The sequence below is a fragment of the Austrofundulus limnaeus genome, unplaced genomic scaffold, assembly GCF_001266775.1.
Source record: "Austrofundulus limnaeus strain Quisiro unplaced genomic scaffold, Austrofundulus_limnaeus-1.0 Scaffold225, whole genome shotgun sequence".
In the NCBI taxonomy this organism is placed as follows: Eukaryota; Metazoa; Chordata; class Actinopteri; order Cyprinodontiformes; family Rivulidae; genus Austrofundulus; species Austrofundulus limnaeus.
This window is the reverse complement of record NW_013952627.1, coordinates 375,506-391,829: the sequence shown is the minus strand read 5'-3', so window position 1 is coordinate 391,829 and position 16,324 is coordinate 375,506. Positions and strand designations below refer to the sequence as shown.

At 39.6% G+C, this 16,324-nt stretch overlaps 4 protein-coding genes across 5 annotated transcripts in view; 1 reads left to right on the top strand and 3 right to left on the bottom strand.

Moving 5' to 3' along the window:
* Positions 1–2,225, bottom strand: part of trpv1 (transient receptor potential cation channel, subfamily V, member 1) — a 16,554-nt gene extending 14,329 nt beyond the window's left edge. Inside the window, exon 1 of one of the 2 annotated variants that reach the window (XM_014019632.1) lies at positions 1,667–2,225. The gene's annotated coding sequence lies outside the window, so the exon portion shown is untranslated. Of the gene's footprint in view, positions 1–1,273; positions 1,431–1,666 lie in introns of those variants that run through there. The other variant, XM_014019633.1, reaches the window with a different exon arrangement.
* Positions 2,226–3,343: 1,118 nt separating this feature from the next.
* shpk (sedoheptulokinase) lies at positions 3,344–10,976 on the bottom strand. The gene is made up of 7 exons (XM_014019631.1): positions 10,571–10,976; positions 10,319–10,460; positions 9,695–9,869; positions 9,460–9,612; positions 7,238–7,413; positions 6,067–6,267; positions 3,344–4,081 (listed from the first exon to the last, which is right to left on the bottom strand). The coding sequence occupies exons 1-7, from the start codon at positions 10,706–10,708 to the stop codon at positions 3,687–3,689; spliced, it is 1,380 nt and encodes a 459-aa protein (XP_013875085.1). The 5' UTR covers positions 10,709–10,976; the 3' UTR covers positions 3,344–3,686.
* Positions 10,977–11,304: 328 nt separating this feature from the next.
* On the top strand, positions 11,305–13,325 carry emc6 (ER membrane protein complex subunit 6). The gene is made up of 2 exons (XM_014019630.1): positions 11,305–11,493; positions 12,628–13,325. The coding sequence occupies exon 2, from the start codon at positions 12,663–12,665 to the stop codon at positions 12,993–12,995; it is 333 nt and encodes a 110-aa protein (XP_013875084.1). The 5' UTR covers positions 11,305–11,493; positions 12,628–12,662; the 3' UTR covers positions 12,996–13,325.
* p2rx5 (purinergic receptor P2X, ligand-gated ion channel, 5) overlaps positions 13,129–16,324 on the bottom strand; it is a gene marked incomplete in the record, with an annotated part of 11,540 nt that continues 8,344 nt past the window's right edge. Inside the window, 5 exon segments of the mRNA XM_014019628.1 lie at positions 13,129–15,278; positions 15,361–15,449; positions 15,536–15,601; positions 15,672–15,765; positions 15,844–15,977. Coding sequence (XP_013875082.1) covers positions 15,026–15,278; positions 15,361–15,449; positions 15,536–15,601; positions 15,672–15,765; positions 15,844–15,977 — 636 coding nt within the window.

Genomic DNA, 16,324 nt, shown 5'->3' with positions numbered 1-16,324 from the left:
AGCTTGTTTTGCGCTCTGAACACATTTAATCTGTGAGCCAAGGAGTAGAAATCGCTCTTTTGATCATAAAGGTTGCAGACCCCCCTGCCCTATTGGTTTGTACATGATTAATATTAACATTTAAATATAACATTATAGTCATGTTTATAGGTGGGGTTGTGAAGTACAGACCCCTGAGCTGAAGCTTTTGTCCTCAATGTTTTTTCCCCGACTTTTACTTTTATACTTTTAAAACCAGTGCTTTTACATTTTTACTTAAGTTGATGTCCAAAAAAAGTACTTTTAAATCCTAGTATCTATGTCTACGTGAGTTTCTTGGTCTTCATGATGCCTCTTGCCTACACTCTTAAGTTTTTTTTGTTTTTCTTCCTTTGTCGTTTTATTAATCTGGAGTATTTTGTGTTGGTCCAGTGCTTCTAATCAAAATAAAAATCCTTTGAAATTTCAGGGTGTCAGGCAACAAAACAGAAAGTAAATAATGTAAAGAAATTAAAACGAGATATGGTTTAAATTAAGTTACCAATTGGAGGGAACTTCAGGAAACTGTGAAAAAGCAACACAGATTATCGCCTCTCTGTGTTCTTTAAGGCCAACGTTTTTTCAGACATGTGATGTTTTCTTCCTCTTATGACTAACAAAGCAGTTTATTTAGAAGAGCGTTTCCATGAACACAAACGCTTTTCTAAAGAAACCAACTCAGACAAGATGCAGAGGATTCTCCCCAAACTGAATCAGACCGGGTGACTAATGTTCAAACCAGGCGTCTCTGGTGGCATTTTGTTCTGCTTTTCAGTCTGAAAAATGGGAAATAATTCAAAATCATAGGATTCTAAAAACATCACAAGAGGAACTTACATAAGAAATGTAAAAAGAAACGCTTATTTTTGATTTTAAAACTTGTCTAGTTTGCCAAACGGTTCAGCTGCAGATGTAAAAAGTATTAAGGCCTAGTTTCACTAGCACCATTGTTTGTGGTTTAAGTGTTTTGTGCAAGAACATGTACTGTCTACTTCCTGCTGTAATATAACTGAACTTATTGATTCATGAGGCGCAGTAATGTGAGACAACAACAATCACAGGAGGATAATTCACATTTTCTCTGTCTTCATTAAAGCTAAAAATAAAATGCAACAAAACCCTCAAAATGAAAGCAGTCCATTTAAATAATAATAAAAAAACAACAACATCAGATTTAATTTTATTGCACTGCGTACAGAACATTTAAGATGACCTTCAGGATTTAAGATGATCCATTAAAATTGATCAGACTCACCAGAAATCAGCCTTCCCTCTTTGGTTTTTCTTCTTTCAATATTAAAATCTGATTTCCAATTCCAAACCAAAAACAATAGAATCTGAGCGTGTTGTTCTCACAAGATGCTCGCTTCACATGACGCCAAGCGGACAGAAGACAGCCGGACCAGGCTGAAGTGACCCGCCCTCCCTCCACAGATAAGCTCCCACATAAGAGTGCATTAATGCGCTCCTGAGTGCTTGAAAGGATGCTGGACTGACCCTCCCTGCTCAGAGGAACCCAGCAAACATRCCACAGCAGGCAGATCATCTGACATGATGGCTGCAGCAAACAGCTGATTTACCCTGAGCTGCAGAAGTTATTCAAGTCCTCAACAAGTAAATAAATAAAAAAAACTAATTTGAAACTCACCACTCAGTGTTTGAAACTAGGTAAGCTGTCGAATGAGTGGAAAATCTTTAGTTTTTCAGTCCATGAAGTTGCTGTAGAGCTTCCTGTGTTTCTTATGGCGCCTCTTTGCACTTTCATTTCAGTTTTCTGTCCATCTGTGTGTGTGTGTGTTTCTGGTCCTGTGACTCTGTGTGGTTATGCACAACTTCATGCGTGTTCTTATGTCGGTTTCTTCTCAGAGGAGCACTTCCTTTTTGTGCCTCACAGTTAAATAGGGCACACCGACACAAGCGCCTCCTTGGCAGTACCACAATGGTTTGAAACCATTACATCACTGAAGACAGAGGCTCAAACTCCTGTCTGCCTGCTGCAGCTTCACTGAAGGGTGTGTCTGATCAGTTACTGTAGCAGTACTGACCGTTAAAGTTGGCTCATTCCTGATAATGCCTTTGTACTTGACAGAGCGTGTCTAAACCCTCCAACAGAGAAAGATCTGTTAACATTTTAATCCAGGCTGAACTCTGGATTTTTCAACAACTCGTCAACATTTGATCAAATTAAAGTCAATCCTTGTCTTTCAGTGTCAGAACTTGATAAAAAAGGATCTGGTCTTCAGATGTAGCTCCTGGTGTAAAATCTCCAAACGACTGTGTGATAAACTAAGTCCTCCTCATGGTTCAACCGCTTGTCGATTGTCTCTTTGCAGCAATCTCTCTGAGCTGTGGTTTTGTCTGATTGTATCAGTCTATTAATAATTTGCAGATACTCTTTTTTTTCTTCTTTTTTTACAGCCTGGTTTCAGTTCTTTGAGGTTTATAGATGTTTATTTCTGCTCAGCTCTGAGATCTCATCGGGTTTAGATCTGCATCATTGCATAGATTTATTTTTATTTCTTTTTTCATTCGTCCCATTGTAGATCAGCTACTGTGTTTGGAATCATTGTCTTGTTTTTACCTGGTGTTTGACTTTAGATTTACTTGGTCTACAGATCATATGGTCGACTCAGGTCGTGCGACTGTAAAACAAGCCTAAACCATCACTAGCCCTCCTGTTTGTGCTGACACTGTGTCTGCTTTTCTCCAATAAGAAGTCACATTTGTTCATCTTTCAGACCCATAAGCTTAACATCCTTCTTGCTGAAGGGAATGGHGAGGTTGATAGATCGACATGTAAGGGATGGTATTCTAATGTTATCACCTTTAAGTCCTAAACAACATGCATATCAGGCAGGTCTTTCTACAGAAACAGCCTTACATTGATGTTTTGCGAACAAGGCAGCCTGGCACATGAACAATATGCACTTGGCTGCTTCTTGGACATACAGGGAGCATTTGAAAATGCAATAYTAATAGAGGCCTTCTGCCTGGGTACTGCATGTAACCTACTGCAGAGGGGACTAAACATGGAGTGCAGATGGTGCCGGGAGCAGGAACTTTCTGTCAACCCAAACAAGACAGAATAAAGATGTCCACGCAGCACCAGGAGAGACTCCAGAGCAGCAAAGAGACAAAACTGCTTTTATCGAAGCGATCACATGGATGATGTGAATAAAACCAACACAAGCTGAAAGATGACAAGAACTAAAATCTAAAACTGATTCAGTTTGAAAAGCAGGAAGTCTGAGTTTAAATTAAAATAAAATACACAGAAACAGCAAAGATTATGCAGACTGAACTACAAAGTAATACAAACACCAGAATAAATTAATGTATTTATTAGAAAGCAGAGAATAAATACTTTCTGTCCCTGTCAGGAACCGTTAGGATTCACTGCATTATTTTTTTTGCAGAAAATTAAAAATGTTACATTTATCTGTTAATGTGTGAAAGAGCTGCAAAAGTTACTAAAAACTGAAGGAATGTTAAGTTTTGCTCTCATTCTGATGACTGTTTTTTTAATAACTGAAACAATTTTCTGGTAAAACCGTTCATTTTTTTTCTCCTACCAATTACAGCTTCTGTTTTAATTRAGCAAATCAAAGTCATTAATCCAATAAATTGTGTAGCTGATTCTATAAAAACCAGAGATTCTCTCAGTTTATTTAAAGCCGGTCACAGAGGACCATGGCCACACCGGCTGCYGAGTCGGCGTTCTCGCCGTACGTCACCTGCAGAGGAAACGTCTTCTCCACTTCCTGTCTGAGCACCTCGTTGCGAGCGAGTGCGCTCCCGCACCCTACGATCCTGGAGACCCCCGCCTGGTGCAGAAGCTCTGCGGGCATCATGGAGGAGATGTTGGTCAGGACGCCGCGGCAGAGCGCCCTGAACACGTGACCCAGGGAGAGGTTGGAGGTGGAGATGTTGGTCACATGACCCAGGCGCACAGGGGCGTGTCTCTCCCCCAGGACGGTGGGACTCACCATCAGGTCACTGGTTTCCTGCTGCAGGGCGCAGGTGATCAGCTTCTCATACAAGAAAGAGTCAGTCTGCTCCAAACCTGCAGGAAATATCAAAATATGTCACATTGGGTAAAAAAAAAACTCAAGGCCCACGGGCCAAATGTTGCCCACTTCAGCATTTTATGTCRTCAGCAAAAGCTTTAAAGACACATTAATGTCTTAAAATAAGACTGGAAACTACATCTCGCATAATGCATGWCAATTGTTTCACCTGTGAAATGACAGCATCCAACCACTAGGTGGAGGTGCACAGGGTTAAAAAGTACAACTTTTACAAGGTGCTTTTGCTCTGGCCCAGTTATACTGGGAAGTGGGAATTTCCCATGTACAAGTCATGGGACGTCCCCTCAAATTCTCTGTCAAAGTGGGAAAGTTCAAAATTCAAAATGGCGGCTACTCACCACAACTCAGCAGTGAGTAAAACTCTCTTACTTTTACGTTTAATAGTATTTTTAAATGATTTGTTTCACATTTAGTCAGTTATACTTTCTGTGTTTATGAGAAGACATGTTTAAACAATGTTTCTATGCAGGAAATACCATGTAGAGCTCAGTTATTGTTTATTAGCTGTGCTCAGCTGTAGCAATGAGACMAGGAACGTGATGTTTCAGATTTAGTTCAAGTTAAACTGGCTCTTTGAAGACCACCATGATGCTCATATGTCAACCAAACGGGTGAATCTGTGCAAAACTGAGATGTTTACAAACATCAGAGGCAGCCGGTAAGGGAGCAAACTTATGAAATAATACTGTTCTGAACATTGTTGCTTTTGAGATGATGCTACAGCTAATTCAGTAAATGCTTAGGAGGGTGTGGCCAAAGCATTTCTGGTCAGTAACTCTTGCTCATCGCTCGGTTTACAACAATTTTTAAGACGGTTTGTTTGCTTTTGCTAAATGTAGGGATATGGATAAATTTTTTTATCCCAAACTAACATCGAATCAACATAATGTGTGTTGGAAAACCAGGAAATGATATATAGACAAAGCCCCTCAACGAATGACAGCGAGCGAAATGTGTCAAGTGATGATTATGAGCATCAACACACTTATAAAAAAAATCGGACGAATGTATTTGATCCTATTTTCAATTAAGTGGTTCTTTAAAACGTATTAACAGAAACAAAAAGCTTGAAATTCCAAGAAGTAACGAAACAGGAGCAAATAGGCCAACACTCAGTGCAGCGTTGTGCCATCCAGTCACAGCACGTTAGGAAGAAATAAACTATTTGTTACTTATTGTCTAATTAAAAATATAACATGTAACCATTTTGTTTAGTGTGTATCTATGGCATCGTGAAATAATGAAATTTTTCTTGGTATCAATTACAAAGTTCTGCGGAAAAGAATTGTTTTGGAAGATAGCCATAAGTTGTTTTGAAATTTAATGTACTTTTAATGATGTTGATTGATTTATTCAAGCTGATGATCTTCTAGTCATCAATATATTTACACAACAAACATAAGTAGTGGTGCCCCAGGACCAGCACTTACGAGCAAACACAAAATGCCCTGATGCTGGAGTCTGATACCCTCGTACACCATTTGATGTCATAGTTTTTTTTATTTCTATTGTAAAAATGGTCAGTTCCATTTTTTAAAAGCATCACACAAATTGCAACAAAATGTTACGCCAGTTTTCATGCTGTATGTTTGATTTGATCCAGAGGGGCTGTATGTGTATAAAGGAGAGCTATCATGTTCTAAATAAAAGAAACGTGTTTTTAATGTCATTGTGAAAGATTTAGTAAAGTTCAGTAAGTACTCAGTATCGATGCTCGGGATTGACGAGTACCCACACTGAAGTATTTATACTCAGTTTGAGATAGTCTCGGGACACCCCTAAACATAAGCCTTCTTTACACTGTTCCAGATCTGATTCTGAGTTTTTGTATCACTAYTTTAGGCACAGCATCCTGATAGATGTGACCCATTTAAACTTGTTTGTTCTGTAAAACCTATCTGAGCTGCAGAGCTCCAAGGAGAGCTGGCTTGTGTGTTTGTTTCGATACTAAAATACACACCGAGCTCTCTCGTCCAAGTCTTCAACGTTTCCACGAAAGTGGCGAGCACRTTCCCTCCGTTGAGCGACGCAGCCACTGCCAGGTACGAGGAGCTGAAGTAGGGGAAATAGGAAACAGACGACTCCGGCCGAGGAGAGTCCGGAGGCGTGAAGTCAGCGGGCATGGAGAAGGTCAACTGGGCGGACGTGCTGATGTTAAGGACTGGGAAATTTAAATGAAAAAATATATGTATTTATATACATGGTGTCTTGCAAAAGTATTCATACCCCTTGAGCTTTTCCATATTTTGTCACATTACAACTACAAACATAAGTATACTTCATTGGACAGACCAAGTGGTATACATTTGCGAAGTGGAAAGAAAATTATATATGATTCAAAACATTTTTTAAAAATAAAAAAATGAGGTGTACAGAAGTATTCAGCCGCACTGAGTCAATACTTTGTGGAACCACCTTTTGCTTCAATTAATTAGAGTATGTAGTGACAGCTCAAGCTCAGTCAGATTAGATGGAGAGTGTTTGTGATCAGCAGTTTTCAGATTGGGTTTAGGTCTGGACTGGGCCATTCTAACACATGATTCATGAATATGTTTTGTTTTAAACCATTCCATTGTAGCCCTGGCTTTATGTTTAGTGTTGTTGTCCTGCTGGAAGGTGGACCTCCACCCCAGTCTCAAGGCTTTTTCAGACTCCAACAGGTTTTCCTCCAAGATTGCCGTGTATTTAGCTCTATCTATCTTCCCATCAACTCTGACCATCTCCCCTGTCCCTGCTGAAGAAACGCACCCCCAGAGCATGATGCTGCCACCACCATTTACCACCATATTTGACAGAGTATACCACTTTGTGTTGGTCTTTCACATTAAATTCCAATGAAACATATTAATGTTTGTGGTTTTAATGTGACAATATATGGAAAAGTCCAACGGTTATGGATACTTCTGGAAGTTTCTACAGCTCACTAGCTCTAAGTAGATTTACAGACAATTATCAGTAAGTGTTTTTTATTGTATAATGGCCATCAGCTCTGTCGAATCATTAAATCGTTCCTTCAGCTAACAGAGAGTTGGCTTTAGTGCTGCTGGCAGATGAACAGATAAACATTTAATGCACTGAAAGCATTAACTGTGAAGCCGGCCTCAAAGTGATGCCCGGACTTCCCGCTTCACCTGCATCCGTCGGCGCTCTCATGCAGGAGTAGACGGAGCACTGGAAGTCTCCCAGCGCGGCTGCTACAGGTGTACCAGCAGGAACGCCGTGCCAGGCAGAACACGTCCGACCCGCCAAGCTGCCAGATGGAACGCAGCGAGGAAGCAAGCGCAAAGGGAAGCCGGCAGCCTTCAGACTACAACGTAAACACACACAGAGTAGTTGTTGTGTAAGAGCCCTGTCGCATTATAACGTTTGAGACAACTTATGAAACTGTTATCCAACACTGAAGGTATCTACGCTTAAGATGGAAAAGAAAAAATCTACTGGAATCCTCTWTTGGACGTATGCATACTGTAAATGAGCAAAAGTCATCATAACTTTAAACGTTACAGTGTGACAGAGCCTTAAGATACACAGAGCTTTGATTTGGCAAACTGTTCAGTAGTTTTTAGACTCAAACCACAGGCCTCAGAACAGTTTTAACACATTTGGTCTTTCGTGACATAAACGGTCTCTGAAAACAGGAAACTTGACATGTTTATTGTTTACAAAAAATGAAGACAGACGGTGGTTTTTACCCATCTGACACACAYGCAGGCTGTYAGCAAACATCTCATAAACCACATAAAAAACGTCAATGACACGTCCAGACTAATTACTGGGCTGACATCTACAGCTGATTAACTTTTAGAGTCAGCCTGATTTACCACGGCATCCATTCTGTCTGCCTGTTAGCAAAATATCATGAACCTCTGAACAGATCGTTTGCTATATCTGTCAATACAGGGTGAGTCAAAAGTATCAAGACAGCCTTTTATTTCAATAAGAACAGGGAAAATGAAATATCTAAATACCCCAGCAAATAATGGGTGAGGGAATCGATCCTTTAGACCAGCGGTGCCATGCCGCCCCCCAAACAGCTTTAGCTTATGACCAGGGACCCTCCCCACTTGCAAACCTACAAACAATGCTCCAAAATATATAAAGAAACTTGAACTTTTAGAATGTTTTTCACTATTAATCACTATTTAATAATTATTACATTTGTTTATCATATGAGTTTTATTAACATGCTTTAAACACTATCATGTTCCCACTGAAAAAAACAACTTTTCAACAAACTTGATGGTAACAGAACAAATAAAGTGAAACATTTTAAAGCTCTCTTAAATCAATACAATATTGTAAATTACATTTTAAAATGATTGAAAAACAGATTAGATTTCATGATGAGTTAAAACATTTATTAGATTTAATTTTTGCATTTGTTTTTATTTTCCCTCCAGCTTTCTGAGGCAGCAATCCATTTCTGACAAAAGTCTACTCGTTGAAATGCTACATGACCCCATTCCTATTAGAAACGTTTGAATATGATCCAATATGGCACCTTTCAAGATGGCGGCTATGTTATGGACATAGCCTAAAATAGAAGTCTGCAACCCGTGGCTCTTTGGTCCCTCTGCAGTGGCTCTTTGAAAATGTGACCAAACATAACAGAACATTTTTTTTTACCCACGACAGAAATAAATTTGTATGCAAATATGTGATCAATACTACTAATACAAAAAGTGAAACGTTAGCTCATGCTAGCCTGTTGTTCACTTAAATATTCTAATTTCTTTCTATGATATTTCTCTCAAATCCATCAAATTACCTATAAATAATTTGAAGACTACATAATAAGAAAAAAAAATGCCTGAATAATTCAGTTGTTTTTATGAAATTCGTTATAAACTATAAACAGTATTTTTCTTGTTTAAATGAATGGTCTTTTTATTTTTTCTGATGTGTATAATAATAAATAATATAAAAATATTTTTTAACGTCTCCTCCACTGACTGTAAAGTTTCCCGAAAAGGCCTTGAAAAAGCCCACGGACCACCACTTGATAATCACAGTTGTAGCTTGTTTTGCAGCTCCGGACACATTTTATTAGTGAGCCAAGGAGCACAAAYGGCTCCTTTGATTGTAAAGGTTGCAGACCCCTGRCCTAAAAGATAGGTCCCCTCCCATATGGCTTTGTTTCTGAAATAAAAGGGTGTCCTGAGACTTTTGACTCGCCCTGTATATTGAGCTAAAATCTGCAGTGGTAGTAGCTGAGAGCCTTTCACAACATTTACTCTGAGTGTGACATCTTGCAACATAAGGTTAATTTCAAGGTTTTGCCAACATGGCTGCCACCCGGTCATTAGTTTAAAACTGTGATGGCAGGTGATGAGCRAATGTTTCGAAGACCTACATGTTCTGGTTCCACTGATTGGTCACAGTGTTGAAGAAGCCCCAGCTGGCAGCATTCTGAGGCGTCATCACGCACGTCTCCAAACCACACAGCATGGACACCACGTAGTCCTGGATCGTACCGGCGACCGTGAACTCCTCCAGGAACTCAGGCCTGCAGGGAAACCACACGTGACCTCTCCATTGCCGGAGCAAAATGTTGCCTGAGAGCGGACCGCGGGATAGCGAGAGCCGACCTGCGCCTCGTGTACCAGAGGACTGTTGCGCAGCCGAATCCTGTGGCCACGCTCAGATGAGAGTCTGGTTTGGGAAGGGATGACAGGAAGTCACAGCTGCAGCGTCCATCCTGCCACGTGATCAGCTGACTGGTGTCTCTGGCTGTGAAAAAGTTCCCGCCGGACCAGTTACAACCTGTGACACGAGAGGCACACATGAACAGCTGGCTTCGTGGGTTTACACCTCAGAAACGACAGGGTTTGATGCAGCGGGGATTCAGGACCCACAGCAGCAAATCAGAGCTGAACCCAGACATAACCAGACTGAGGAGCTGTTCCACCAGCAGGGGTCCCCAAAAACCACCTGAGCTGTCACACAAGTCAGGTGGACAAATACACACAGGTGGTATTTTAGAATAATTTGAAGGATCCATAGGTTCTTATGCTTTCTGGTATTTTATTCCAGTCAAGTGAAGCTTTTACTGAAAAAAATAATTACAACTTTTCAGCTGGTGATCGTAAAGGATGTTTTTTTAAATCAAAACTGCAACTTCAAGTTAAATGAACGCTCTCGACGTACAACCCCCRCAGCTATAAAACTCTAGATGCGCCTCTGCTCACCAGGCAGGAAGTAGATTTATTTACCGCTTTTCTCCTTCCACAGCAGAACTCCGTGCATCTGTCCGGTCAGCCCGATGCTGCTGACCCGCTTCAGTTTGCCTCTGGGCAGCTCAGAAACACACCTGTTCACCGCGCTGATTATCCGACCCGTATCCTGCTCTCTAGCCTGCGACGCACACACAAACACACGCGCAGAGACTCAGAAGTGCGTCTTTGTGTTTATATTTCGCATCCAGGTGTGTAGCAGGGTTCAGCAGCACGGAGTCAGCAGCTCACCTTTATCCCGCTGTTGTCGCTTATTTCGGCAGCAGTCGGTAAAGACCGGCTCTCAACGACACTCCTGGAGTCGGCTGCTAACAGGACGGCTTTAACCGAAGTGGTTCCTACATCTATTCCCAGGATAAAGTTAGACATKTCTGCTCTCAGCTAACTGGTGGACTTCATCCTGAAAGCAAAGTCTGCACTGCTACGTTCACGAACATTAAAAAAATCGGATAATCAAGTTTTATGTGAGCGCTGTTACACTGTGRTGATTTAGGCTAAATAAAGACGATTCATTCTTTTTGTGCTTCAGTGGATACGGACAAACAGTTAATGGGATGTTTTGAACAATTTTATTAATATTTTCATTGTCCTTTTGCACATCTATAATAGTACTTTTTTATTTTATTTTTGTTTTTATGTTGCTTTATCACTGTCCTGTTATATATTTAGTTTAAAATCTACTTCTTTGTTTCGTTTTTTTCTACTTTTCATTGTGTTTATTTGTTTCATACTGTAATTTGGCCAATTTACATGCACAATTAGCCGTGTTCATTACTTTTAGTTTTGTTTAAATGTTATCTCTTCATGGTCATTTTATGTGGCAACGTGTCTTTTTAATTTTTTTTTTTCTGTTGCTCATGCTTTATGCCTCAATGTTGAGTTTTTCTCTGTACTTTCCAACTTTTCAGTGTACGTAAACGCATCAAAAAGTCGCTTCCGTTCCAGGCTCCTCCCTTTTACCCAGAATGCACTTGTGTTGGAGCATGGATGACTTTGGTTTATGAGTGTCAGCAGTCTAGTAATGAATGCGCCGTTTCTGTGCTATGTCAGCTGTTATGTCCTAAAGAAACGTTGATATTTAAGGATATGAAGTCACTTTTTTGTGTAATAATATTATAACATTGTCGCGAGGAGCTGATAAAGGTTTTAAATAGGTGAGTTTTTAGTGCTGTTAGCGGTTAGCATGGACAATTAGCTGTGTTAGCATTAGCAGTGATTGAATGTTAAAATAACGCTGTTAAATGCAGTCTGGCTTCATGGTCAAATTATGGTAGCTTTAATAACTCTGTTGTTGTTTGGTGTTTCTAACATTTATGTAAGTATTTGATTTTTTTGTGTGTTTTTATTCTTTAGCTTGATTTAGGCCTAAGCTAAGACCTGTCACTAAAGAGGTCTTCATTCATTGTGGTCGCTTTAGCTCCAACTTGTTGACAAATGACTTGTTTTAAATCATGTTTAAAACCTGGAATGGTTATGTGCAAATTAAAAATCACAACTAAAGTAAGTAGCAAGTAAATTACATTATTTAGCAAAGACGTATGTGATAAAACAAAGGTTTATCAACATAAAGAACATTTGTTTAAAACGTATTTATATTCATATATATTTTATCCTAAWTTTTCATTGAAGTAAAGGTATAATTTCTACTATTTCTAATGAAATTTTTAAGTACATATTCTTAAGTGAATGTTTAAAATGCTTTGTTAGAAAAGTATTAATCAGTAAATTTTTATCAACTATTAAAATTTATAGGGTATTTAGTCATTTTTCAGGTGGAGGGATAACAGTTTGTTCTGACGACTCAAATGATTTTGGGGGTTTACGTCTACTTAAGACCTGAGTTATCAGTCAGTTTAAAAGTTTATCTTAAACCTTCAGAAAAATCAGGCAAAGGTTCATGGATATACAATATGTTAGTTGGTACTTTCTGTAATGTGATTAAAGTGAATTTCCCCTATTCCAACCTGTTGTTAACAAGTTAAAATAGATCACATAAAGAAGAGTCTTCCATGTTTAAAAGAAATCCTTAAGATCAAAGGTTGTGAACATGGCCAAATAACTGTCTGTGTTGCATTATTAATGTAATTATCAGTGCATTAGGACTTGGCTTTATTTTCTACAAGTACTCAGAAATATGAGATTAAACTCTATGTTCTTGACATTGTAAACTTACCACAGGTCTTGGATCTGAACCTGAAGACAAGTGGCTGCAGTAAACCTAAACTATATTGAATTTTTATCACCAAGCTTGTAGTTAATACTTGTTGTTTTGTCCTTTGTTACTGCAGCACACTCCTGTGGACCACGACCAGAGCCAGAGAAGATGGCAGGAGTCGGGGCCAAGCGTGAGGGACCACAGTTCATCAGTGAAGTGTCGGTGAGGGGCAACGCCGCCGTGCTGGACTACTGCCGCACCTCCGTGTCCGCTCTGTCTGGAGCGACAGCCGGCATCCTGGGCTTGACGGGACTCTACGGCTTCGTGTTTTATTTCCTCTCTTCTTTCCTGCTCTCGCTGCTGCTCATCCTCAAGGCCGGGCGGCGGTGGAACAAATGCTTTAAGTCTCGGCGGCTGCTTTTCACCGGAGGCCTTGTCGGGGGGCTTTTCACCTACGTCCTGTTCTGGACATTTTTGTACGGGATGGTGCATGTATACTGAGATGAAGTTACCACAAAACACACAAAACCATTTCGATAAAAAGCTCTTTAGTGCATTAGGTTTGTCTAGTCTGCTGTATGTAGATAGACCTTATTGTGAAAACGTTTCTGTAGTGAGCTGTTGATTTTTAGAGGATTGCTCGTCTTCCCTTATTTCTTGCTCCAAATCTACCATTTGTTACGAACTCTTATCATGTAACTCTAGTTCTATTCTTGGTGACATCCATGCCAAGGCTTTAGCCACAATTATTAATTTAATAACAGTAAAATGCGAAATCAATTTCATGTGTAATATGATAGCAGCTGTGAATAAACATGTCTTTACAATCTGTTTTCATGGATCATTTGTGTCCGTCAAATCAACATGACAAATGTGTTTTAAAGAATTAAGTACATTTAATAAATAAAGAGACAGATTTAAAACAAAAGTAAGTTCTTGAACCACAAAATACATTTAACACTCAGGAAAAACCCCACTTGATCACAGTAGATAAGTTTCACTCAGTCAACTGTAAATATGCTTGTGGCTCCTGCATGTCATGCATTTTCCCACTAAAAATGTATTTATATACAGAGTTTGTGTAGAATTAACCCCTTATGATGCCTCATTAATAAAATGTCCTTATTGGGACTTTTTCACATTTAGTCATATTTTAGTGTTTAAGATTTGTGAATATTTGCTTTTATTTTTTAAATCTCTATGTTTTTTATACTTTATTGGCTTTAACTTAAGTAGGAAAACAACGTTTGAGACTTCTGTTAGACAGATTAAAAGCTGTGCTTATTTAATGTCAATCCAACCAAGCTGATAGTTTGGCATTTTTTTTATGACAAATATGAAACCATGTTTCTTTTCAGCAGTTTTATGAGGAATGGTGGATCTGCTGTCTCCACCTGTCTACAGGTGCAGCCAAAACAATTAGACTATTGTGAAAAAATTGTTTTTTCTTGTCAATCCAGAAAGTGAAACTTATATAGTTTCAGCWCACAGTGAAATATTTCAAGCCTTTATTTCTTGTAATTTTGCTAATGGGTTACAAATCAAAATCCAGTGTCTTAGAAAATYAGAATACTGCAGCCAGCTTCTGGCAGTTTGAGCCAGAGCTCATTTCTTTTGAACTAGATGGACCAGAAATGTCTCATTGTTCAAGCGAAGCCTCTCCTGAAGCAGAGACTTCATAGGTGTCTTACCTGGACCCAGGAGACAAGATCCTCTTTTTCAGATGAAAGTCATGTTTGCATTTTGTCTGGAAATACAGAGTCTGGAGGACTCCGTATAACTGTTCTTTTTTAAATTTCCATTGTCCAGATAAAAGTTTGGAACTMATTATTGTATTCTTTTATTATTTTTGATTTTAAAAATGTAAAGGTTGGGCTCATCTTTGGGAGAAGTGGGGAGTAGTGGGAGATGGGCGGGGCTGAGGGAGAGTCTCAGGTTGGCTTGAACAAGAAAGGGGGTGGGGGGTCTGCACTGGCCTAGTGCATCCCACATTTTTCATCATTAACATTTTTATATAACATTATGGCCTTAAAAATGTTTTTGGGGAGGTAGAGGTGTGCACTATAGACCCCTGTGGTGCAACCTGAGTTTTTGTCTTACATTCACTTTTAAAAACCATTTTTACATATTTACTTGAGTAAAAAGCTTGAGTTGATACTTCTACTTCTACTGAAGCCTTTTAAAAACATACTTCTGAGTAATATTTGGACACTTCTGTTGATTTTTACCAAAAGCTGCCAATGTAATATTCAAATTACATGAGACACAAACCTTTTTTTTAAATTATTTATAAGCCATAATTATCAAAATTACAAGAAATAAATTCGTGATATATTTCACTCTACATGTAATGAATTTATAACGAGTTTCACTTTCTGAACTGACAACATTCTTTTGTTGCGCAGCACCTGAACACATCAGTTCCCTGGTCCTTTCAGAGCTGAGCTGTTCTCCAGGTGAAGCCAGGTTCAGTCTCCACCTCCTTCAGTGTAAACACACACCTGTCTCCCATCTTGCTGTGAAACCTAGTTCTATGTGGAGAAGGTGATGTGAGGTTTTGGTGCCGTCGCGCCTGGTTTGGCCCGAACAGAAGAGTATCTCTGGCCTGTGTTGCGTGGAATGGTGAGACCCCGGTTCTCTTCAGGAGGCAGAGGATGTTCCACGGTGACTTCTGTCTCCTCTTGTTGTTTGATGGAGTTGGCGGCGTCTTTCTCTGCTCCGGGTTTCCTGGACCTCTTGTCCCGCTGTCCTGTTTTCCCATCTTTTGGTTTGCTGCGTTCCTTTCTGCAACACAGAATCAAAGAGTTGAGCATGTGAAAAAAAAGGCTTACTAGTCAAATAAAAATGTGCATGCAATGATTCATACTTGAAGTTGATTATTTCAAATTTCCTCTCTCGGTAGAAGGAGCTAGTGTTCATCATGTACAGTAAAATCATGTCGCAGACAAAAGCCCCCTGAAAAAAAAAAAACAGAAAATGTGGTGACTTGATAATCAAATATCTGCCGGAAAACTAATAAAAATGGTAAATAAACGACTTACTATACCAATCAGAGCAACACCAGAGCCAATAGCTATTATTGTAGGAACAATATTGAATTTCCCAGCCTGTAAAACATTAACAAGACATTTACTGGGATCAGTTGAATCTTATAAAAAGTGCTCGCCTCTGCTTTACCTGGCCATTGATCATTATATCAAAACGGATCCCGTACACTTTGTACAGCGTGCGAAAGGTTTCCCCATTTTTATCCTTGTAGTACCTGGCATACCTGTAGGAGGATAGCTCACTTAATGAAAGATGGAGGGTCAGAGTGGAGGCAGAGGCCTGAGGGGTTTCACAGACAGACCTGAAGTTGTATCCTGATGTAACTGAATTATTTAGGTCCGTGTCCAAACGTGTGAAGCTGTACTGAGGATTACACTCAGAGGAGTCCCTATCAAGGTCACAGTACCACTCGATGAGGACACCAACAGAGCCGCCCTGATCCACACAGACACCAAAATCACAAAAACATACAACACATCAAACTCAAGGCCCACGGGCCAAATGTGACCCGCCACTGCAGTTTATGTGGCTCACAAGAGCTTCAAAAATGTGTTAATACAGAGATCTTCAAGGATGGGGCTACGGTACTGCAGCAGAGACGTTGAATGCTTTTAAATTATTTTAAAACATTTTTTTCTAGTTTATTTCTTTAAACACATACGACCATGAATCGAACATGTAGCAAATTAATAAATTGAGACACAAAATAATGAACATACACGCAGTGAGAACACCAGCTGAACTCTGCTTCGCTGACAACCTGACCCTCCATGAGTTATCAG

Excerpts from the sequence above, each read along its gene's own strand:
- emc6 (XM_014019630.1), top strand. The coding sequence starts at position 12,663 with ATGGCAGGAGTCGGGGCCAAGCGTGAGGGACCACAGTTCATCAGTGAA.